The sequence below is a fragment of the Pristiophorus japonicus genome, chromosome 4 (genome assembly GCF_044704955.1).
Source record: "Pristiophorus japonicus isolate sPriJap1 chromosome 4, sPriJap1.hap1, whole genome shotgun sequence".
NCBI lineage: Eukaryota > Metazoa > Chordata > Chondrichthyes > Pristiophoridae > Pristiophorus > Pristiophorus japonicus.
The window spans coordinates 315,077,102-315,095,942 of record NC_091980.1 but is presented as its reverse complement, the minus strand read 5'-3'; the positions used below and the strand labels follow the sequence as shown (position 1 = coordinate 315,095,942).

General features: G+C 46.9%; 1 protein-coding gene across 2 annotated transcripts in view; it reads left to right on the top strand.

The window, feature by feature from the left end:
* Positions 1 to 18,841, top strand: part of noxred1 (NADP-dependent oxidoreductase domain containing 1) — a 49,878-nt gene that overhangs the window by 23,801 nt on the left and 7,236 nt on the right. Inside the window, exons 3-5 of one of the 2 annotated variants that reach the window (XM_070879719.1) lie at positions 4,776 to 4,956; positions 8,100 to 8,254; positions 11,245 to 11,340. In XM_070879719.1, coding sequence (XP_070735820.1) covers positions 4,776 to 4,956; positions 8,100 to 8,254; positions 11,245 to 11,340 — 432 coding nt within the window. Of the gene's footprint in view, positions 1 to 4,775; positions 4,957 to 8,099; positions 8,255 to 11,123; positions 11,341 to 18,841 lie in introns of both variants that reach the window. The other variant, XM_070879718.1, reaches the window with a different exon arrangement.

The window sequence follows — 18,841 nt, the reverse complement described above, 5'->3', positions numbered from 1 at the left end:
ATAGTTGACCTGTTCAAAAACCACCTTAAGTAGAGGACGTGCATCCGGGAGGGCACCGAGCACCTCGAGTCTCATCGCCAAGAGCATGCAGAAACCAAGCGCAGGCAGCGGAAGGAGCGTGCAGCAAACTAGTCCCACCCACCCTTCCCTCAACGACTGTCCCACCTGTGACAGAGTCTGTAATTCCTGCATTGGACTGTTCAGTCACCTAAGAACTCATTTTTAGAGTGGAAGCAAGTCTTCCTCGATTTCGCGGGACTACCTATGATGATGATGATGTACAGTTGTAGCAGGACTTCCCTACTTTTATACTCCATCCACCTTGCAATAAAGGCTAACATTCCATTTGCCTTCCTGATTACTTGCTGTACCTGCATACCAACCTTTTGTGTTTCATGCACCAGGACCCCGAGGTCCCTCTGTACTGCAGCATTTTGTAATCTCTCTCCATTTAAAGAATAATTTGTTTTATTTTTCCTGGCAAAGTGGATAACCTCACATTTTCCCACATTAAACTCCATCTGCCAAGTGTTTGTCCACTCACTTAGCCTGTCAATATCCCTTTGCAGATTCTTTGTGTCCTCCTCACAACTTGCTTTCTAACCCATCTTTGTATCATCACCAAACTTGGCTACATTACACTCGGTCCTTTCATCCAAGTCATTAATATAAATTGTAAATAGTTGACGCCCCAGCACCGATCCCCACTAGTTACCGTTTGCCAAACGGAAAATGACCCATTTATCCTAACTCTCTGTTTTCTGTTAGTTAGCCAATGCTGTAAGGTGTTCTGGGGAGTGTTGTGCCTTGGGTGTCTTTCTCTGGGCTTTTGCCCTCAGAGCTTATGCCTGGCCTGTGAGGTACCCTGAGTGCTGCAAGAGCACTCCTGGAGAGACTGTGTCCACAGCTTATGAAGGGGGTTTTGAGACCCGTGCGTCCCCACAGCTTATGACTAGCCTGTGAGGCACCTGTGAGTGTCAAACACTCCTAACCCCTTTCTTCCCTAGCCTGTGGCACGCAGTTGAGCGTTTTCGAGGCGCTCCTGGCTTCCCTTACACTGTTCTGACACAAGACTCACGATCAGGAGATGAAATACAACAGAACTGAAATGAGGCGATTCCAAGAGGAACTTTAAGCTTCCAATTTATTTGACAAGATGTATCTCAACAAACAGCAATACACCATCGAAACAATCCCCCTAAATCCCACTAAACGGACACATCGAAAATTTTTACACAAGTTTAACAGCAGTGCAATGCCCAACCTCCCACCTTCCTGACCTAACTGAGTTGGGAGTTCTGGGGACCAGAGATTATACTCACCACAGCCTTTACAGTCTTTCCAGGTCAAAACGTGGTTTCTGGGTTCTCTTTTTGCTATCTTCAGGATCTTGAAGTTACTTTTTCGGTTGTGATTTTCTTGGAAACTTGCTTGTTGTTGCGTCTTGTTGTTGCTGTGGATCTACCTGAGTCCAGCTCTCAGGGGAAGACCCTTGTGGAAAAAGAAAAGGTTCAGTCTCCTGTAGCGAAAGGAGGCTGAACTGATGACGTCTTGGGATGGTGGTTTGCTTCTTCTGTCTTCGGTGTATTTGGACACTGATCTTCCTTCTGTGTCGAAAGGTTGACTGCTTGCTGGAACACGAGAACGGAATAATTTGTTGGGGCAGATATCAAGTTATCCAGCCAGACTTTCGTGCTGAAATAAATCCTTCCCATTGGTGGGCTTGTGATTTTTGAAAAATGCAGCAGCGTTGGATTTTGCGGGGTTTTCTACTGGCCATCCCTGATGTTAACCTAATCAAGGGTTGAGTAGGTGTTAATTGGGTTGGCAGGGTGTGGGTCTCCTATAGCCATTGTGTAGGCCCTCAGTTTGTTTTGGGTTCCCTAGTTTTCTTAAGGCCTGCATAATATCCCTCTATAGTGTAAATGTGGGGGAGACAATAGCCTGGTATCAGTGATGAGTTAGTCCCGAGTTTTCGAGCAAGGATACTCCCATTGGCTTGGAGTCCCTTGCTTCGGGCTGACTCTGTCTCACCATTGGCCCTCCGGTGTCTTCCCCCGTCCAATCACTGCCCTGCCAAGGCCACACCGTCTCGGTTTCAATCCACATCTGGTTCTGGGTTCCCTCTTCCTTCCAGGACACTGGCCTGCTGCAGCACAGACAGATCCCACAGCTCTTTTCCTTCTGGGTAAAATGAGGGGCTTTCGTCCTCCCCTACAATGCTAATATATTACCCCCAACCCCATGAACTTTTATCTTGTGCAGTAACCTTTTATGTGGCATCTTATCGAATGCTTTCTGGAAATCCAAATAGTTCTCCCTTATCCACCCTGCTCGTTACATCCAGCAAATTTGTTAAACATGATTTCCTTGTCATAACACCATGCTGACTCTGCTTGATTGAATTATGCTTTTCCAAATGTCCCGCTACTGCTTCCTTAATAATGGACTCCAGCATTTTCCCAACGACAGGTGTTAGGCTAACTGGTCTATAGTTTCCTGCTTTCTGACTCACTCCTTTTTTAAATAGGGGCGTTACATTTGTGGTTTTCCAATCCGCTGAATCTCCAGAATCCAGGGAATTTTAGTAGATTGCAACCAATGCATCCACTATCTCTGCAGCCACTTCTTTTAAGACCCTAGGATGCAGGCCATCAGGTCCAGGGGACTTGTCCGCCTTTAGTCCAATTATTTTACCGAATACTTTTTCTTTAGTGATAGTGATTGTTTTAAGTTCCCCCCTCCCTATTGCCCCTTCATTATCTATTGTTGGGATGTTTTAGTGTCCTCTACCGCGAAGACCGATACAAAATATTTGTTCAAAGTCTCGGCCATTTCCCTGTTCTCCATTATTAATTCCCCCGTCTCATCCTCTAAAGGACCAATGTTTACTTTAGCTACTGTCTTCCTTTTTATATATCTGTAGAAGCTCTTACTATCTGTTTTTATATTTCTTGCTAGTTTACTCTCATAATCCATCTTCTCTCTCTTTATTACTTTTTTAGTCGTCCTTTGTTGGTTTTAAAAAATTTCCCAATTCTCTGACCTCTCACTAATCTTGGCCACATTGTATGCCATTGTTTTCAATTTGATATCATCCCTTACTTCCTTAGTTAGCCACAGATGGTTCTCCCTTCTCACTCGAATATATATTTTTTGAGAGTTATGAAATATCTCCTTAAATGTCTGTCACTGCTCATCAACCATCTTACACTTTAATGTATATCCTCAGTCCACTAGAGCCAACTCTGCCTTCATACCTTTGTAATTGCCTTTATTTAAGATCAGGACACTGGTATGAGACCCAACTATCTCACCCTCCGGAATTTGAAATTCAACCATGCTATGATCACTCTTTCCTAGAGGATCCTTTACTATGAGATCATTTATTAAACCTATCTCATTACACAGGACTAGATCTAAGATAGCCTGCTCCCTGGTTGGTTCCGCAACGTACTGTTCAAGGAAACTATCCCGGATACACTCTATGACCTCTTCCTCAAGGTTACCTTGGCCAATTTGTTTTGTCCAATCAATATGAAGATTAAAGTCGCCCATGTTTATTGCCATACCTTTCTTACAAGCCTTCATTATTTCTCGATTTATACTCTGTGCAACAGTGCAGCTACTTTTAGGGGGCCTATAGATTATGCCCACCTGTGACTTATTTCCCTTAATATTTCTTATCTCCACCCAAACTGATTCTACATCTTGATCTTCTGAGCCAATATAATTTCTCACTACTGCACTGATCTCATTCTTTATTAACAGAGCTACCCTATTTCCTTTTCCTTTCCGTCTATCCTTCCGAATTGTCAAATACCCCTGAATATTCAGTTCCCAGCCTTGATTATCTTGCAACCACGTTTCTGTAATGGCTATCAGATCATACCCATTTATATCTATTTGTGCCGTCAACTCATCTATCTTATCACGAATGCTACATGCATTCAGATAAAGAGCTTTAAATTTTGTCTTTTTACCATTTTTCCCTACTCTGACCCCACTTTTTGATGCACTCTTATGTTTATACGCTCTGTCCCTTCCTGTCACACTCTGGTTATCATTGCCCCTATCGCTACCCTGCTCTATTGCCTTCTCCTTTCTTTTTAACTTGAGAGGTGATCTCATTGAAACATTTAAAATTCTCAGAGAGCTTGACAAGGTAGATGCTGAGAGGATGTTTCCTCTGGCTGGGGAATCTAGAACTAGGGTCACAGGATAAGGGGTCAGCCATTTAGGACTGAGGTGAGGAGAAATTTCTTCACTCAGAGGGTTATGAATCTTTGGAATTCTCTACCCCAGAGGGCTGTGGATGCTGAATCATTGAGTAATTTTGACAGACATTGAGAGATTTTTGGACTCTAGGGGAATCAAGGGATATGGGGATTGGGCAGGAAAGTGGAGTTGATGTTGGAGATCAGCCATGATCTTATTGAATGGCGGAGCAGGCTCGAGGGGCCGTATGGCCTACTCCTGCTCCTATTTCTTATGTTCTTATGCGAGGAAAAGCAGAGCAAGAGGGCCCAGGTCCAAGGTTGTGAGGGACAAGGTTATGACAAACACCAGAGAGAGAGAGTGACAAGTGGCAGTGCGGCGAGGAAGGCCGAGTGAGGCCAGGACTCTGGATTCATTTAACTACAGTTGGATTTGGCTGCTGTAATGGGGAATTCTGTCGGGCTGGGATTCTGGGTCGATAAGATCCAATGAGCTGAAGGGCCTTCTTCATCCAACACCCATCTTGTAAACACCATGCCACGTCCTTTCTGTTTCAGGTGAGCTGACAAAGCTGGGAGTCAAGTGTATCTATGACAACAAACGAATGGCCGCCTCAGTGGATGTGATGTTTCTCTGCTGTCTTCCATCTCACTTAATCACCGTTTCCTCCCAGATCCGGGGCTGCATGTCTGAGTCCTGCATCGTGTACAGTTTTGTAACCGCAGTGCCTGTGCTCAGGTCAGTCCCACGCTCACGGATCATGTACAGTCTGGTAACCGCAGTGCCTGTGCCCAGGTCAGTCCTGCACTCACAGGGTACGGGAGACTCATAATACAGGCCGGCCATTTACTGCCCATCCCCTAGTTGCCCTGTGAGAAGGTGGTAGTCGATCCTCTCCTTGAACCGCTGCTGTCCATGTGGTGAAGGTGCTCCCACAGTGCTGTTAGGGAGGGAGTTCCAGGATTTTGACCTAGTGATGATGAAGGAACAGTCAGTATATGTCCAAATTAGGATGGTGTATGACTTGGAGGGGAACTTGGAGATGATGGTCAGCCCCAAAATGACATGATATAGGCTATTCCCTCCTGAGGCTGGGTGCTTTGGAGATGCTCCAGAGGAACCTGGAGTGATTCTGTGCAATATTTATTATCTCCCTTTGGTAAGGGCATGACCTTCGCCCAGCACCTTCTCATCGACCGAGATTGGGAACTCAGCAAGTGCAAGGCTAATAAGCATGAGCAGGCACACTATCGCTAGTGGAGCCACTGCAAGGCCATTCCAGTGTCAACAGTTTACATTTATATAGCACCTTTTGCACAGCCGAATAACCATGGCTGAGTCACTTCATGGTTGAATGTCTGACCCCAGCAGGAATCAGACTGGAACAAGCGGCAGATATGAAAGAGGCTGTTGACCATGGGGCAGGAGTTTAAGGAAAGAGTTCGAGAGTGCGGGGAAGAGATTGGTGTGCCACTTGTGGTGGAATGGAGGGAGGGCGGACCTCTCTGTAGGCCAGGATTGGGAGAGCTGAGGGTGTTGAAGGAGTTTGGAGCAGTTTGGTGCAACAGGGCTGTGGAGGGATTTGGAGGAGAATTTTGATGTCAATGCGCTGAGGAATGTGGAGCCATTGGAGATTGGCTAGGTATGGGGAACCACATGGGATTGGATACATGCCGCAGAGTTGCAGATGAGTTGGAAGCTATGGAACATGGAGATTGGGAGGCCAGTGAGCAGAGAGTTGGGAAAATTGAGTCCAAAGGCAACCCTGGATAAATGAGTGTTTCCAGCTGAGATTAGATAACTCCGCACAGACCAGGGATAGGACATCGGATCTTACTGGTCTCTCTGGCTCAGTTTTTTTAAAAATTTGTTCCTGAGATTTGGGCGTCACTGACAAGGCCAGCATCTATTGCCCACCTCTCATTGGTCTTGAGAAGGTGGTGGTGAGCCGCTGTAGAATTTACCAATATTTCGCAAAGATTCCTGGTACCTTTCCCCTGCAGAGGAGAAGAATCCCTTTCTGGACTTTTAAAATGGAAGGAAAAACTTCGGGACACAAATGAGTTTAAAGGGGAGACGAAGCCTGCAGGGGATAAAAGGGGATGCATTCATGGAGACCCCCAACCCCCCCCCCCCCCCCCCAGTGTTTGGACTTTTTGAAAAGAGAATTCAAAATGGACCTAAATTACAGAAGCTTGAGATCCCCCAAACATCTACAGAAAGGAGCATATCAATTTTAAGATTCTACAACATTTTGGCTGTGAAAAAGAGTTACCGAATACAGGAGGTGGGGCTAACCTCTGTGAAGCAAATTCGTGTATTAAGGATCCCAGACTGTCTAGGGGGAACTATGCAACACCAATTCACCCCCTAAGAGATAATCAAATTACCCAATCAAGCACAATGGAAATCATGGGCCCAACTAGATGGTCAAGAAACTGGACAATCCTGAAACAATGCAAAACCAGTGATAGCACATTATCACACCCTAATCGAGTTACTGCTGACTAGCCCACCAAAAACACTGACAAAGGAGACATTTGAAAATCAATGGACAGAACAGTTTAAACAAAGCCCAAGAACTGATTTGGCGCAAAGATAAGGAAGCCCGTTTTAGTATAACTGAAGGCCTGTTCTGGCAGTTAGGGGTGCTTCTAGAGACACTATTAAGTTAGCAGTCTCGTTGCATAAGTTCTACACCAGCCGCGAAAAGTGGGACCCCGAAACATCGGCGAAAGGAATCTCTAAAACCCAGAAGGACAACACCACGACAGCAAACAGGCTGTCAAAATGACTATCGGAAAGTTGCGGGCCATCGCGACCAACCCAACAGTCAACCGGAACCAACCCGACAAAACCGAAGAAAAACCGAAGATTTTCCACTCTACAAGCTGGTCCTACGCCACCAAAGGGGTACAGACTACAGAACGTGGACAACTAAGGCAAACCCCGGAGTTGGAACTGTCAAAAGGGGATCGGTGAGCATGGCCCCTGAAACCCCAGAGCAATAACTTAGTTAGTTAGGGGAATTGGGAGGGGGGAGGCTGGGATAACTTGTGTAAATGTATCTGCATTCTCCTCTTTACCCCATTTAGAGTTTAAGCTGTATTCTTTTCCCCACAGGCTGTAATTTGACATTTTATTCAATGTGTTGTACCCCTCAGTGTGTATTGGTATTAATACTCTGTGTGTGTTATTAAAGGTGTGCCTTTTACTTCTTTTTAGACACAATAAAGCCATACCTACTTCCTACATTGAAACCGATTGTCTGTCCAAGTCTGTCACAGTCCCTTCATAATTCCAGTGTCCAGAACCAAGGGTGTGGGAGCGATTCGGAACCGCTCATATAAGGTCAGAAGGGAAAGCTGACCCCCTGCAAACCAGCCCTTACACCATCTTCTTTGAACCGCTGCAGTCCGTGTGGTGAAGGTATTCATAGAATCGTAGAATCTTACAGCACAGAAAGAGGCCATTCGGCCCATCATTCCTGTGCCAGCTCTATGAAAGAGCGATCTGATTAGTCCCATTCGCCTGCCCTTTCCCCATAGCCCTGCAAATGTTTAAGTTTAAGTATTTATCCAATTCCCTTTTGAAAGTTATTATTGAATCTGCTTCACCGCCCTTTCAGGCAGCGCGTTTCCGATCATAACCACTCGCTGCGTAAAAAAATATTCTCCTCATCTCCCCCCTCTGGTTCTTTTACCAATTATCTTAAATCTGAATCCTCTGGTGACTGACCCTCCTGTCACTGGAAACAGATTTCCCCATTTACTCCATCAAAACCCTTGTTGATTTTGAACTTCTCTATTAAATCTCTCCTTTGTGTAGGATTTGGTGCTTACTTAAAGATGGAGATTGTTATTGGTCTCTTTTTTTCTCAGACTCAAGCATCTTCTGGCGCACAGCACTATAGTGAGGCCGCAGTATTCCCACTGCGGAGATCCCTGGGTGAAACTTTGGGAGAGCCACAAAAACGCTCTTGGAGCCCTGCTGGATCAGGAGGTTATCGAAGTGTCGTCGCCATTTAAAGAGAGTGGTAAGTAATGTGGAAGTTCCTCAGTGCTCTGCGCACGCGGAGGTGTGGTGAAAAGTCCCAACTCCATAGCGCTGTACCACAGAGTGGCAAGAATTGGCCTGTGTTTCCCTTACATATCGAATGCCTCATGGGCTGTGCTGTTCGAGAACTGCAGACCAGAAGCTAGCAATTTTCAACGGGCAAAGAGGGGCGAAAGAAATCAAAGTGCCACATAGTTTAGCCTCAGGAACAGCACAGGCAGAGATCCTGGGTACAGCAACAGCAACTTGCATTTATATAGCACCTTTAACGTAGTAAAAACGTCCCAAGGTACTTCACAGGAGCGTTATCAGCCAAAAATTGACACCGAGTTGCATAAGAAGATATTAGGGCAGATGAACAAAAGCTTAGTCGAAGAGGCAAGATTTAAGGAGCGTCTTAAAGGAGGAGAGAGAGGTAGAGAGTGGAGAGATTTAGGGAAGGAATTCCAGAGCTTCGGCCCAGGCAACTGAAGGCACGGCCACCAATGGTGGAGCGATTAAAATCAGGGATGCGCAAGAGGCCAGAATTAGAGGAGCGCGGAGATTTCGAAGGATTGTCATTTTAAATTTGGGTGCACGGTCGGTCCCTTTAACAGTCTGCATGGTCCATTCAAAGTTGCATGCACGAAATTAAACATTGTACAAGCCGGCCCTGGACTGCAGGGTACCAACAATCAGCTGCATGGCCACTCAAAGTAGAGGTAACGTTGGTTGTGGGGCTGGAGGACGTTCCAGAGATAGGGAGGGGAGAGGACATGAAGGGGTTTGAACACAAGGATGAGAATTTTAAAATTAAGGCATTGCCAGATTGGGAGCCAATGCAGATCAGCGAGCACAGGGAGTAATGGGTGAACGGGACTTGGTGCGAGTTGGGATCGGGGCAGTAGGACTTTGCATGAGGTTAAGTCTGTGTAGGGTTGTCTGCCCAACTGTAGTGTATTTGCTTCATGGATTCTTTGCTTAAGAATTCATAGCACCACATTACTATTACGAACGAGTTGGTTTATTAGCAAAAGGTATAACAATCACACGACACATTACCAGTTCATCCACCAAGCTCACAACCACCTGCCCCGTCGTGGATCCCCCTGAACCCAACTGACTGGGGTTTTATTGAGTCTTGTGAACATCATGTGACTGGCTAAGCCGCTCACAATGCAACAGCTCTACAACTCTTTTCGTTGTGAACAAAAATAAACATACAAACCTGGTGCTTACATTACACAACCTTAGCGGAGGCACTGTACTTTGCAGATAGAGAATGGTTGACACTGCTACCCATACAGTCTCCCTGTTTTAAAAGAAACACTCAATATAAGTTTTACCTTCATCCCAGACTGACCCCTTGCTACTAAATCCCAGACTGACCCCTTGCTACTAAATCCCAGACTGACCCCTTGCTACTAAATCCCAGACTGACCCCTTGCTACTAAATCCCAGACTGACCCCTTGCTGCCAAATCCCAGGCTGACCCCTTGCTACTAAATCCCAGAATGACCCTGTGCTGCCAAATCCCAGGCTGACCCCTTGCTACTAAATCCCAGGCTAACTCCTTGCTGCCAAATCCTAGACTGAGCCCTTGCTGCCAAATCCCAGACTGACCCCTTGCTACTAAATCCCAGAATGACCCCTTGCTGCCAGATCTCAGGCTGACCCCTTGCTGCCAAATCCCAGAATTACCCCTTGCTACTAAATCACAGACTGACCCCTTGCTACTAAATCCCAGACTGACCCCTTGCTACTAAATCCCAGAATTACCCCTTGCTACTAAATCCCAGACTGACCCCTTGCTACTAAATCCCAGGCTGACCCCTTGCTGCCAAATCCCAGACTGACCCCTTGCTGCCAGATCTCAGGCTGACCCCTTGCTGCCAAATCCCAGACTGACCCCTTGCTACTAAATCCCAGACTGACCCCTTGCTACTAAATCCCAGAATTAACCCTTGCTACTAAATCCCAGACTGACCCCTTGCTACTAAATCCCAGACTGACCCCTTGCTACTAAATTCCAGACTGACCCCTTGCTACTAAATCCCAGAATTACCCCTTGCTACTAAATCCCAGACTGACCCCTTGCTACTAAATCCCAGACTGACCCCTTGCTACTAAATCCCAGAATGACCCCTTGCTGCCAAATCTCAGGCCGACCCCTTGCTGCCAAATCCCAGACTGACCCCTTGCTACTAAATCCCAGACTGACCCCTTGCTACTAAATCCCAGAATGACCCCTTGCTGCCAAATCTCAGGCCGACCCCTGGCTGCCAAATCCCAGACTGACCCCTTGCTGCCAAATCCCAGACTGACCCCTTGCTACTAAATCCCAGACTGACCCCTTTGCTGCCAAATCCCAGGACATACACTTTATCTTCTCCAGGAGTTTACCAACTCAGCCGTACAAAACGACAGGTACTGGGTTTGATGAGTGGTTTGTGAGCTCAGCCAGGGCAGTGGTTGAGCATAGCATTGGCCCCAGCAGCCCTGAGTTAAAAAGGGTGCAAATTAGCCAGGGTTATTGCTTTTCTTTGTTATCCAGTGATCTCAAACGTGTGGCCATCTGGTGTGGACCGCATTGCGTTTGGCTGTAATGCCAAATAGCTTATTGACACTGTCTAGGCTCATGCATGGAGAATGGCCACGTAGGTGAGGTGCAGCATGAGTTATTGACTGCGGGAGAGGAGAAAAGGGAGAAGGTTCACAGGGAGATGAAGCCTTACTTTAAAAGCCCCACATGTGGAACCTTATCAACTGCTTTCCGAATAGCTGAGTAACCCTCTCTAACCTCACCTTGTTTGATTTTTTTCGAATCTCAGTTGTTGGGTTTATTCTGAATTTATCTCTGATTCTTGCAGGTAATGTGTGTGTGAACCATAAATGGTTTGAAGAAGTTATATATTCTATTCTAAATGTCTGCTACTTCCTGAAAGTGCCACATAAAAGCACGGTGAACTTGCTCAATGAAGTATTATTCAGTCCCACAGAAGGCGTGGAAGCATTGGGAGAACCAACTTTGTTTGCGTGCGAAAGCTTTGTCAATGCAACATGTGCGCAATCACTATCATATAAGAGGTATGTTGATCAATTGGCAAAACGGAATGCCTGTAATTACATGTGATTAGGGGTATGGCAGCATAGTGGTTATGTTACTGGACTAGTAATCCAGAGACCTAGGCTAATGATCATTAGTCGTGAGGTGAGTTCAAATCCCACCACAGCAGGTTGTGAATTTGAATTCAATTAATTAAATATATTTGGAATAAAAAGCTGGTGCCAGTAAAAGTAACCATGAAGCTATCAGATTGTCGTAAAAACAAAAATGGTTCACTAATATCCTTTAGGGATAGAAATTTGCATTCTTTACCCGGTCTGGCCTATATGTGACTCCAGATCCACAGCAATCTGGTTGACTTTTAACTGCCCTCTGAAATCATCATCATCATCATCATCATAGGCAGTCCCTTGAAGCGAGGATGACTTGCTTCCACGCCAAAAAGGGATGAGTTCACAGGTGTTTCAATGAAGGACCTAATATTCCAGATCCTGAACTACATGTTGAAGGGTGGAAGATGCCTGTGCGTGGGTTTTTTTAACGCATGGTGGCCGTTGCACACCAGCCACCACACGGGCTTGACAGAGTTAGGTCTTGGTCCAGTGGCAAGGATTACCCAAGACTAACTGGAGACCAGCTCTGCTGCACAGACCCAGCGCGCACACATCGCAGTGTGGGCTGGGCCCGTGCCGCCCCAGGGCCCACGCCTCTTCTGGGCCCCAGGCTCACGCCTCTCCTGGGCCCCGGTCACTTCCCTCTATGGACTCTTGCCGCTCCTTTGCCCTTCCTGCTGTGCCTGCCCGCACTGCAATCAGCGACCTGGCTTTGTAGCCGTCGCCCTCCTGCAGCAGCACGCGCTGCTCCCTGCAGTGGTATGCCGTCACACGTTGCTCCCTCCAATGGCCCTGGTTTGCTGATGGTCTTGCAGGCCGGGACCACGCCAATTTCCGGGCTGGGCCGTCGCACGCTGCTCCCTCCAGTGGCCCCGTCCTTCTGAAATAGCCTAGCAACCACTCAGTTGTATCAAACTGCTATGACAAAGCATAATAAGAATAAAACCAGACGGACCACCCAGCATCGACCAAGGCATCAGATTCGGACAAGACAAAGGCACAGCCAGTGCAGTCGGCCCTGCATAGTTCTCTATCATCTGGGGACTTGTGCCAAAATTGGGAGAGCTGTCCCACAGACTCGTCAAGCAAGAACCTGACTTAATCATACTCATTTAATGGCAGAGCAGGCTCGAGGGGCCATAAGGCCTACTGCTCCTATTTCTTAATGTTCTTATGTACTTAGAGAATCATACCTATCAGCCAACATCCCAGACCATCCCATGGTATGGCCTGTCCCACCGCCAGGACACACCAACCAGGTGTGGCGGCACAGTGGTGTACAGTCGAGAGGGAGTGGCCCTGGGAGTCCCCAACATTGACTCTGGACCCCATGAAGTCTCATGGCTTCAGGACAAACATGGGCAAGGAAACCCCCTGCTGATGACCTCATACCACCTTCCCTCAGTACTCTTCCATGTTGAACACCACTTGAAAGAAGCAAGGTGGGCAGCAGGAGTACAGAAGGTGGGGGACTTCAGTGTTCATCACCACGAGTGGCTCAGCAGTACCACGACTGACCAAGTCCTGAAGGACATAGTTGCCAGACTGGATCTGCGGCAGGTGATGAGAGAACCAACACGAGGGAAAAACCTACTTGGCCTCGTCCTCACCAATCTACCTGTCGCAGATGCACCTGTCCATGACAGTTTGGTTGGAGTGACCATCGCACAGTCCGTCACACTGAGCACACCATCCACGTGCTGTGTTGTAGATTCAGAACAGATCTAGCAGCTCAAAACGGGGCATCCATGAGGCGCTGTGGGCCATCAGCAGCAGCAGAATTGTGTACCACCACAATCTGTACCTCATGGCCCGGTATATCCCTCACTCTACCATTACCATCAAGCCGGGGGACCAACCCTGGTTCAATGAGGAGTGAGCGAATGGTTAGGATCTGGAATGCACGGCCTGAAAGGGTGATGGAAGCAGACTCAATTGTGGCTTTCAAAAGGGAATTGGATAAGTGCCTGAAGGAAAAGAAATTGCAGGGCTACGGGGAAAGGGCGCGGGAGTAGGACTGGCTGAAGTGCTTTTGCAGGGAGCCGGCACAGGCTCGACGGGCTGAATGGCCTCCTTCTGCACTGTAATGATTCTATGAGTGTAGAAGAGCATTCCAGGAGCAGCACCAGGTGTACCTGAGAATAAGGTAACACCCTAGTGCTGCTACAACACAGGATTGGTAAACAGCGGAAGCAGCATGCCATAGATAGAGTCATGAATAGTGATGGACAATTAAACAACTAACAGGAGGAGGAGGATCCATGAATATCCCCATCCTCAATGATGATGGAGTCCAACACGCGAGTGCAAAAGACAAGGCTGAAGTGTTTGCCACCATCTTCAGCCAGAAGTGCCGAGTGGATGATCCATTTCGGCCTCCTCCTGAGGTCCCCACCATCACAGAAGCCAGTCTTCAGCCAATTCGATTCACTCCACGTGATATCAAGAAACAGCTGAGCACACTGGATACAGCAAAGGCTCTGGGCCCTGACAACATCCTGGCTGTTGTGCTGAAGACTTGTGCTCCAGAACTAGCCGTGCCTCTAGCCAAGCTGTTCCAGGACAGCTACAACACTGGCATCTACCCGACAATGTGGAAAACTGCCCAGGTATGTCCTGTCCACAAAAAGCAGGACCCATCCAATCCGGCCAATTACCGCCCCATCAGTCTACTCTCAATCATCAGCAAAGTGATGGAAGGTGTTGTCGACAGTGCTATCAAGCGGCACTTACTCACCAATAACCTGCTCACCGATGTTCAGTTTGGCCCCAGCAGGATCACTCGGCTCCAGACCTCTTTACAGTCCTGGACGCTCCTTTAGTATAGTCATTGATTTTTGAAAGATAACCCAAAAGCCCCAGTAGCAGGCTTGGGCTTGAGCGACAGCTCCAAGCTCAACAACGTGGCTCAGTCATATACTGTACTGTGCATGTACGACCAGATCGAGCCCGGATACGCTAAAAGGGCACGGTGTACACAGCGCGCTTGCGCAGGAAGACACAAAAATGTTTGTGCAGATAATCACTTCGGGCAATAAATCTGGTTTTGCAGGCGACGCCACATCCTGTGAACGATTATATTATTTTTTTAATTACTTAAGCCACAGAAACTGTATCCAGCTTCCCCTTCAATGCATCTATGCTGTTGGCCTCAACCACCCCCTGTGACAGCGAGTTCCACATTCTCACCACTCCCTGGATAAAGAAGTTTCTCCTCAATTTCCGTTGGATTTATTAGTGACTGTCTTATATTTATGGCCCCTAGTTTTGAACTCCCCCATAGGTAGAAACACCTTTGCTACATCACCCGATCAAACCCTTCATAATTTTAAAGACCTCGATCAGCCGTCTCTTTTCTAGAGAAAAGAGACCCAGCCAGTCCAGCCTTTCCTGATAGGTATAACCTCCCAGTTCTCGGATCATCCTTGTAAATCTTTTTTTGCACCTATACCCTATTTGTCATATGGAGAGCAGACCTGTGCACAGTACCCCATGTAGTGTAATAATGCAAGGAGAGTTGCACTGTTTAGAACAGAATAGCAGAACCTGGATGAGGTCGAAGGTGCTGGAAACAGCCAGCAGGTCTGTCAGCACCCTGTGGAGTAGATCTTGACCTTTGTGCCAGGGTGTAAAGCCACAGAGTAAAGGGTGGTATCTGTCACTGGTCAACAAGCAACAGGCAGCTTATGCTAGATCACATTTAGGGTTTCAAGATGCAAGGGGAACAGATAAAGAAAGAAAGAACTTGCATTTATATAGCACCTTTCGCGACCTCAGGACACCCCAAAGTGCTTTACAGCCAATGAAGTACTTTTGGAGTGTAGTCACTGTTGTAATGGTGGAAACGCGGCAGCCAATTTGCGCACAGCAAGCTCCCACAAACAGCAATGTGATAATGACCAGATCATCTGTTTTAATGATGTTGGTTGAGGGATAAATATTGGCCCCAGGACACTGGTGAGAACTCCCCTGCTCTTCTTTGAAATAATGCCATGGGATATTTAACCTTCACCTTAGAGCAGGCCTTTACCTCAGTTTAACATCTCATCCGAATGACAGCACCTCCGACAGTGCAGCACTCACTCAGCACTGCACTGAAGTGTCAGCCTAATTTTTTTTGTGCTCAAGTGTCTGGAGTGGGACTCAGGCGAGAGTGCGACCCACTGAGCCACAGCTGACACTATAAACTGAGCCCCAATAAATTGTAACCAGGAGCCACGGACTTGAGCTGAGGAGAGGGACAGTGAACGGGCATGAGTGTGGGACAATAGTCCAGGCTATTTGGCCCACCTAGCCTGGTAGCCAAGGCCGGTTTGAATTTAGAGGGATAGGTTTTAAATTTGTGCCAAACAGGTGATAGGGAGAGATGTAAAGCGGACTGCCGACTCGCTATCACCCGCTTTACACTGTGGCACAAAGGGCAAGATCTACTCTACAGGGCGCTGAATGTCAGTCATGCCAGATAGTGTCAGCAAGTTCAAAAGGGAGCTGATGGTTCTCCAGTGAAAGGAGGGTGAGAGGTAACACAGAAACATAGAAAATAGGTGCAGGAGCAGGCCATTCGGCCCTTCGAGCCTGCACCGCCATTCAATAAGATCATGGCTGATCATTCCCTCAGTACCCCTTTCCTGCTTTCTCTCCATACCCCTTGATCCCCTTAGCCGTAAGGGCCATATCTAACTCCCTCTTAAATATATCCAATGAATTGGCATCAACAACTCTCTGCGGCAGGGAATTCCACAGGTTAACAACTCTCTGAGTGAAGAAGTATCTCCTCATCTCAGTCCTAAATGGCCTACCCCTTATCCTAAGACTATGTCCCCTGGTTCTGGACTTCCCCCAACATCGGGAACATTCTTCCCACATCTAACTTGTCCAATCCCGTCAGAATCTTATACGTTTCTATGAGATCCCCTCTCATCCTTCTAAACTCCAGTGAATTAAGACCCAGTTGATCCAGTCTCTCCTCATATGTCAGTCCAACAATCCCTGGAATCAGTCTGATGAACCTTCGCTGCACTCCCTCAATAGCAAGAACGTCCTTCCTCAGATTAGGAGACCAAAACTGAACACAATATTCTAGGTGAGGCCTCACTAAGGCCCTGTACAACTGCAGTAAGACCTCCCTGCTCCTATACTCAAATCCCCTAGCTATGAAGGCCAACATACCATTTGCCTTCTTCACCGCCTGCTGTACCTGCATGCCCACTTTCAGTGACTGATGAACCATGACATCCAAGTCTCGTTGCACCTCCCCTTTTCCTAATCTGCCACCATTCAGATAATATTCTGCCTTCGTGTTTTTGCCCCCAAAATGGATAACTTCACATTTATCCACAATATACTGCATCTGCCATGCATTTGCCCACTCACCTAACCTGTCCAAGTCACCCTGCAGCCTCTTAGCGTCCTCCTCACAGCTCACACCGCCACCCAGTTTAGTGTCATCCGCAAACTTGGAGATATTACACTCAATTACTTCATCTAAATCGTTAATGTATATTGTAAAGAGCTGGGGTTCCAGCACTGAGCCCTGCGGCACTCCACTAGTCACTGCCTGCCATTCTGAAAAGGACCCATTCATCCCGACTCTCTGCTTCCTGTCTGCCAACCAGTTCTCTATCCACGTCAGTACATTACCCCCAATACCATGCGCTTTGATTTTGCACACCAATCTCTTGTGCGGGACCTTGTCAAAAGCCTTTTGAAAGTCCAAATACACCACATCCACTGGTTCTCCCTTGTCCACTCTGCTAGTTACATCTTCAAAAAATTCCAGAAGATTCGTCAAGCATGATTTCCCTTTCATAAATCCATGCTGACTTGGTCCGATCATGTCACTGCTTTCCAAATGCGCTGCTATTTCATCCTTAATGATTGATAGCCGTAATAAGGTGGATGAATTAACTGTGCAAATAGATGTTAACAGATATGATGTGATTGGGATTACAGAGACGTGGCTCCAGGATGATCAGGGCTGGGAACTCAACATCCAAGGGTATTCAACATTCAGGAAGGATAGAATAAAAGGAAAAGGAGGTGGAGTAGCATTGCTGGTTAAAGAGGAGACTAATGCAATAGTTAGGAAGGACATTAGCTTGGATGATGTGGAATCTATATGGGTAGAGCTGCAGAACACCAAAGAGCAAAAAACGCTAGTGGGAGTTGTGTACAGACCTCCAAACAGTAGTAGTGATGTTGGGGAGGGCATCAAACAGGAAATTAGGGGTGCATGCAATAAAGGTGCAGCAGTTATCATGGGTGACTTTAATATGAATATAGATTGGGCTAACCAAACTGGAAGCAATACGGTGGAGGAGGATTACCTGGACTGCATAAGGGATGGTTTTCTAGACCAATATGTCGAGGAACCAACGAGGGGGGGAGGCCATCTTAGACTGGGTGTTGTGTAATGAGAGAGGATTAATTAGCAATCTCGTTGTGCGAGGCCCCTTGGGGAAGAGTGACCATAATATGGTGGAATTCTACATTAGGATGGAGAATGAAACAGTTAATTCAGAGACCATGGTCCAGAACTTAAAGAAGGGTAACTTTGAAGGTATGAGGCGTGAATTGTCTAGGATAGATTGGCGAATGATACTTAAGGGGTTGACTGTGGATGGGCAATGGCAGACATTTAGAAACCGCATGGATGAACTACAACAATTATACAACCCTGTCTGACGTAAAAATAAAAAAGGGAAGGTGGCTCAACCGTGGCTATCAAGGGAAATCAGGGATAGTATTAAAGCCAAGGAAGTGGCATACAAATTGGCCTGAAATAGCAGCGAACCCGGGGACTGGGAGAAATTTAGAACTCAGCAGAGGAGGACAAAGGGTTTGATTACATAGAAACATAGAAAATAGGTGCAGGAGTAGGCCATTCGGCCCTTCTAGCCTGCACCGCCATTCAATGAGTTCATGGCTGAACATGCAACTTCAGTACCCCATTCCTGCTTTCTCGCCATACCCCTTGATCCCCCTAGTAGTAAGGACTTCATCTAACTGTCTTTTTAAATATATTTAGTGAATTGGCCTCAACAACTTTCTGTGGTAGAGAATTCCACAGGTTCACCACTCTCTGGGTGAAGAAGTTTCTCCTCATCTTGGTCCTAAATGGCTTACCCCTTATCCTTAGACTGTGACCCCTGGTTCTGGACTTCCCCAACATTGGGAACATTCTTCCTGCATCTAACCTGTCTGAACCCATCAGAATTTTAAACGTTTCTATGAGGTCCCCTCTCATTCTTCTGAACTCCAGTGAATACAAGCCCAGTTGATCCAGTCTTTCTTGATAGGTCAGTCCCGCCATTCCAGAAATCAGTCTGGTGAACCTTCGCTGCACTCCCTCAATAGCAAGAATGTCCTTCCTCAAGTTAGAAGACCAAAACTGTACACAATACACCAG